General features: G+C 34.4%; 1 protein-coding gene across 2 annotated transcripts; it reads left to right on the forward strand.

Moving 5' to 3' along the window:
* The first annotated feature begins 1,716 nt into the window (after positions 1 to 1,716).
* Positions 1,717 to 5,666, forward strand: LOC110114754 (transcription factor bHLH112). Of its 2 annotated transcripts, none has more exons than XM_020847737.2 (7): positions 1,717 to 1,964; positions 2,055 to 2,454; positions 2,530 to 2,625; positions 3,536 to 3,601; positions 3,709 to 3,774; positions 3,970 to 4,020; positions 5,107 to 5,666. In XM_020847737.2, the coding sequence occupies exons 1-7, from the start codon at positions 1,756 to 1,758 to the stop codon at positions 5,248 to 5,250; spliced, it is 1,032 nt and encodes a 343-aa protein (XP_020703396.1). In that variant the 5' UTR covers positions 1,717 to 1,755; the 3' UTR covers positions 5,251 to 5,666. The 2 variants fall into 2 exon arrangements, with proteins under 2 accessions (XP_020703396.1, XP_020703395.1); XM_020847736.2 differs by having other exon boundaries at positions 5,110 to 5,666.
* The last annotated feature ends 883 nt before the right edge of the window (positions 5,667 to 6,549 follow it).

Here is a 6,549-nt window from a genome sequence, read left to right on the forward strand (position 1 = left end):
TTCCTTCTATGCTATGCAATTTGCTTATAATTGTTCTGTAATATTCAGGATGTACAACTGCCCCTCGCCTCCCTCCACTTGGCTTCTTTATCACTATAAATCCCTCTGGAGCCCCCCTCCGAATTTGACATCTAAACTTTGGAAAACTATATGTAAGACTGAAGTTGAAATTATATAAACATTGCTTTAATTTCAAAATCACCCAGAATGCCCCTATCTCATTTATTTGGGATCATTGGTTTCATAATGTTACTATCTTTGAGTATTTAGGGGGTTCTTCTATGGATTATTGCCCTGAATTTTTATTGAAAGATTTAATTTCTGGATCACAGTGGGTTCTTCCTGAATCCATTCCTCTGAATTTGAGAAATATGGTTGCTGGTATTAATTCTATTGGGGAAGCCGGACCTTGTCTGTTATGGAAAAACCGGAGCATTTATAAATTTAAAAGCTTCATTGAGGAATTTTTTTCTGATATTCAGTCTTGCTCCTGGCATAAAATGGTGTGGGCTAAAAGAAACATCTTAAAGCATTCAGTATTCGTTTGGTTGGCTCTAGTTGATGGTTTAAAGACTGCTGATGCCCTTCAATTGAGAAATATTATGGTTCATGGTACATGCAGCCTGTGCCACTATTATAATGAATCCGTCTCTCATTTGTTCTTTGAGTGCTCTTACACATTCTCTATACTTACTACTTTATTTTCTGGAATGAAAAGCTTTCTTCTCAGGCCCTCTATAATGTAGGTTTTGATTGGGTAAAAGTTCATTATCAAGGCAATGTGAAGGTCAAAAACTTCTTTTTTGTGACTGTTTGTTGTGCTATTTATCATATTTGGAAAGAGAGGAATGGTAGGAGGTTTGGAAACTCTTTTAATTGCTATACTTCTCTGCTGTATGACATAAAAAGAAACATATGTGAGAAAGCAGTAAAATGGGAGAATTCATTGGAACTAGTGGAATTATTGTAAGCAGGCGGGTATCCTCTTGCCTGGTTCTATTTCTATCTCTTGGCCCAGACGCTGCAATCGACCCTATTCGTCTACTGAAGCCTTCCTGGACGATGATGATGCTCCCGAATTTTGGTTCCCTTGGACGGCCTAAGGGCAACCAGAGAACTGTGTATGCTCTAAGATCTCTAAATATTATATTTGAGTCCATGTTTTATACAAGCTTGGGAGCTCTTTTTTGCGGTACCGATCCAGATACCTTTCTGTCAGTTTTGTCTCATCAGTTCTGTCTCCACGGCCTCGTGTTGGCATTGAGTGGCTTTGTTCTTTCTAAAGAATTACTGTTTTTTTCTATATTTCTGCAGCTAAGGCTGATAGATTGTAATAGGTTTTATTTTTGTTATGTAGCCTTTTTATGCTTATAGGTTTTTGTTGACTACTACTGGCAGGTTGTGGTAGTAGTCAATTTTTGTTTCATGTATTCTTTTTAATGGAATGAAATGGGCTTAGGCCCCAAATTTTTCCAAAAAAAATACTTCATCTAATTCGTACAGCAGTTGATTATATATATATATATATATATATATATATATATATATAAGGGAAAAACTGCTCTGAAACCCAGAGCACTCTATTCCTTCACAAAAAAAAAAATTCCGACAAAACCAAACCAGAAGCACAAGCAGCTAAAGGCCAGAAGAAGAAGCAAACGACAGAATATATACGAGCAAAGAGGCAGACACAGAAAGAGAGAGAGAGAGAGAGAGAGAGAGAGAGAGAGAGAGAGAGAGAGAGAGATCAGAACCATGGAAGAAAAGTCTCAATCTAGTAACTGGTGGAACACTTCAAGGACCAGTAGCTTCAACTGTAATACGCCAACGGCATCATCTTCACTATCCTCCTCCGCAAAAACAGTAGCCTCTGTTACAGCAACGTCATTCATGGACTCTAGCCTACACTTCTCAAGCTTCAGCCTCTCCTCTTCTTCCCCAATGGATTGGAGCCAATCTCTACTGTAAGCCAACACCATAACTTACCAAATGGATATATGTACATGTACATCTCTATATATCAATTCAACAAGTTAGATATGTTTATTATGCAGTAGTAATAGCAGTGGAAGAGCTGAGAGCTGTACTTTTCATTCTATGCTTGAAGAAACGGCGACTGATACAGAAGAACCGTCGGGAATTACTTTCAGAGACATGAACGACCCGTTGCTTCTCGAGACAGGAAACTGTAGCAGAGTCACAAGAACCTTCCTTCTCACTTCTTCTTCTTCTTCGTTCTTTGACAGCCAGCAGATGACCAATTACCAGTCTCAAATGATTCAAAAGCAATCTGATATCAACCAGCTTCAGTTCACACGCAATTCAAATTTTTGGAATGCTTCTGATCATGCCGCAATGAATGAAATGAGGACTGGTTTTTGTTCTTCTAGTGATGATGTAATATTGAAGCCTTTTGATCTGAAACCCGCAGGTTGCAGTGATCAAACTGTTATGGTAAGGATGAAGGCTTTAAGAAAAAAAAAAAATCTTTCGTTTTTCATAATTTTTGTGCTTCATTTTGGCACACAGAACACAGAAGCAGCTAAAGAAAAGAAGACGAGATATGAATATACGATGAAAAAGCCTCGAATGGAGGAGACGCCTTCGCCATTGCCTGCTTTTAAAGTACGTCTATTGATCCGAGAAGGATTTCTTTCTTTGATAAATGATTTTTACAACTATTTCAATCAACAGATATTGAACAGCAATTTGATGATATCAAATCGGAAGAAGAGCAATGCTTTAGAAAATTAAAATATATTTAACATACGCTATTTATTTATACAGAATAACGCTATACTATTCTATTTAAAGACCAAAAACAATTCTGATCTTCAAATACTGTACTACTCTTGCATATAATATGCTTATTTTTAGGGTTATTTTTGCAACAACTTTCTCGTTTTTTTTTAATTTTCAGACACACATCATAATTATTTTTACTATTATTTTCTCACATACATATTTTCAGAAGTTCTTATTGTAAAAAGCTCTTTTTTCAACAAAGTTAGGCTTCCTTTGGTATGGCTTTTTTTTTTTGTTTCTTAAAATAATTTTTTAATACAAAAGTTAAAAATTTTATACGAAAAAGTCTTTGTAAAAAAGCAACAAGAAAGTCATCTCAAATAAAGCCTTTGTCAATTATTTTCTCATAATAAATTTACAACATACTTTATAAACACTAAAATCCTCTCAAATATAGCTTGAGGCTTCGACTTTTTTTACTACTTCTTAAGCAGTTTTTTAGTATAAAAATTAAAATTTTTATACTAAAAAACTGTTTAAAGTAACAATAAGAAAGCCGTCCCAACGAAGCCCAAATCCCTCAAATGATGATTAATAATCATCTAATCTACATGAGTGCCGTAATTAAGAACATCTTAGTCGAAAAACACTCCTGTGGGGCTGTCGAGTTTCTTCGTGGGGTGTGACTAACATTGCTTTTGTTCGATGCAGCATAAATTTAATTTTGTTCTATCTTTTTTGTAAAGAAAGCATTGATTTGCCTTTAGAAGATCTGTGGCTTGATTTGCAGGTAAGGAAAGAGAAATTAGGGGACAGAATCACTGCTCTTCAGCAGTTGGTTTCACCTTTTGGAAAGGTATATCATCTTTCTCTTAGTTTATATTATTCAATTGTATACATTTGTCTCATACAATATAAGATATATGTATAATCTTTTTTCCTTTTTTTTAATTTTGTTTACAGACTGATACGGCCTCGGTGCTCCATGAGGCAAACGAGTATATCAAGTTTCTTTATGATCAAGTTAATGTAAGTCACTCATTTGTTCCTTTCATGATTAAGAGTTCGTTTGTGATGGCTTTTTTACAGTTTTTTAAAGCAGATTTTTAGTATAAAAATTAAAAATTTTATGCTGAAAAGTTACTTTAAGAAGCAGCAAAAAAAGTTTTCTCAAACAAAGCCTAAATTTTAATAAATCTGACTTGTGTGTGTGCGTGGTTACAGGTCTTAAGCACTCCATATTTGAAGAATGGGAAGCTCAAGCAACAACGTCAGGTATTAATAAGTCATGATTATTCGAAATTAGATCAGATTTAATCCAAATTATTAAGGATAAATAAAATTAAATTAAAAAAGATAAGTATATAATTTATTTTATACAATTTTATTTAATTGATGTCTAAATTATATTCAATATATGGAGTGTAATTTTAATAGTAATAGAGCTAGTGAGGGGATTAATGTGACTTTGGGCGATCAATTCATTAATAAGAGTACAAATTTTAGATATATTGAATTTATTGATCAGAGTGATGGTAAATTAGATGGTGATATAAATAGCAGAATTCAAATTGGATTGTTGAAGTGGAGGAATGCATCGGGCTTGTTGTGTGATAGAAAAGTCACCTCAAATTTAAGAGAAAATTCTATAAGATGATGGTTAGACCTGCAATGCTTTATGGTATCGAATGTTGGACATTACAAGAGAAGCATTATACTATGTTAAGTGTTATAGTGATGAGGATGCTCAGATGGATGAATGACTTTATCCTTAGAGATGGAATACAAAATGAGCATATACATGAAAATGTTGGAGTAGCTTCAGTAGAAGATAAAATTAGAGAGAGTCGTCTTAGATGGCTTGGTCACATAAAATGGCGGTCTTCTAATGATCCGGTTAGGAAAGTAGATGCATTAGATTTGATTTATGTTAAGAAAGGGTAGAGATAGATCTAAAAAGACTTAGTTAGAAAATTTTTGAAATTATCTTTCTTTATTATATTTAAACTAGAATTTTACTTTTAACATGACACAATGAAGAAAAAAGATTCATGTAGCTGACCCCATGTAGTAGGATAAAGACTTGATGTTGTTGTTGTTGATGACTAAATTCTATTATCACATATTTTACTATGATCATAATGATAAATTCACAAATCTATTTTCTAATATGTCAAAACTAATTATTGAAAAAAATAAGGCCAGCTGAAAGTAATTTATAAACTTCTGTTAATGTGACATAAATTAGGCTCTAAAATCTAAATATAATCTACTCGATTTTAAAATCGCTCAGCCTGTACTGAAATATATTTACAAGTAATGACGCAAACGATTGATTTTTCTAGCTTGGCTTGTTTTTAGAAGAGATCAGACAACTCAAATGATGAAGAGCAAGACCTGAAAAGCCGAGGACTGTGTCTGGTTCCAATTGCGAGTGCCTACTCTGTCGCCAGTGAGATTAGTTCCGATTTCTGGACTCCAACTTTTAAGGGAACATACAGGTAGCTAAAGAGTTGCGATTGCTATAAGGTTTTGAAGAATTGAGGAGGAAATCTGCAAGAACATACAGAAGTATCAACAGGCAGAAGTAAATTCCAAACACTGTTATGAACGCAAGAACAATCAGAAAAGAGAAAGGAGAGATCAGAGGGGATCGAGTTAATGAAAAAAACAAATTAAAGAAGCATTCCATGAGCGAGAAAGATTGTTATATTTTTAGCTTGATGTAGGAATTAAGTATTTTCAATCAACATTCTTTAAAAACATTTTTAAATATTTTAGCTGATAATGGTGTGATATAGAAGCAGTTGTTGGTCAATAACTATTTTTATACGTGATATATTAAAAAATGCTGTTGAAGTATATTAATTTTTAAGTGGATGTAAAGTTGAGGAATTATTGAAAACTCACAAGGATCGAGACTCAAAGTAGTTCACAGACAAGAGAAATGAAGAAATGTATTTCTATATATAATAACACAGGGTTCATACACGTATATATAGATACAAGTGGATGAAGTTAAGCTTGCGGTACAACATAATTATCTGAATCCTCATTAGACTCAGTCATATTGGTTAACACCCCCTTGCAGACTGATGAGGTAGAGGCTGAAGTCAGTTTGATGGCTATGTGGTGAAATCGAGCTATTGGTGAGCTTTGGTAAAGATATCTGCAATCTGATCTTTGGTGGAGATGTGATGAACGTGAACTATTTTGTTCTTGATGCACTCGCGGATGCAGTGATAATCTACTTCGAAATGCTTGGTGCGAGCGTGGAAAACCTGATTGTTGGCCAAAGCAAAGGCTGAGATGTTGTCACAAAAAATTTTGGTTAGTTCAGGTGGTGGACAGCCGAGTTCTTGGAGGAGTTGACGAGTCCATATGAGATCAGCTGCGACAACTGCTAGAGCTCGATATTCGGCCTCGGTAGATGATCTGGCAATTGTACTCTGCTTCTTGACACTCCAAAAAATAAGTGAAGACCCAAGAAAAGTGCAATAACCTGTTGTTGATTTTCGATCTTTTTGATCTCCAGCCCAGTCTGAATCTACATAAGTGGTTAGCATCAATGAGTTTCGAGATAGTGATAAACCAATATTTATAGAGCCCTTGATGTATCGAAGGATGAGTTTGAGTGCCTCAAAATTGGAGTCAGTTAACTAACGCGTGTATTGACATGCTTTGTTTACTGCAATTGCTATATCAAGTCTTGTTAAGTATTGAAGAGAGCCGAAAATTTGTCAATATAATAAAGAATCAGAAAACTGTTTAGAGGAATCATAACTTTTATGTGACTTAGCTATT

The sequence above is a fragment of the Dendrobium catenatum genome, unplaced genomic scaffold (genome assembly GCF_001605985.2).
Source record: "Dendrobium catenatum unplaced genomic scaffold, ASM160598v2 fragScaff_scaffold_1013, whole genome shotgun sequence".
Taxonomy (NCBI): domain Eukaryota; kingdom Viridiplantae; phylum Streptophyta; class Magnoliopsida; order Asparagales; family Orchidaceae; genus Dendrobium; species Dendrobium catenatum.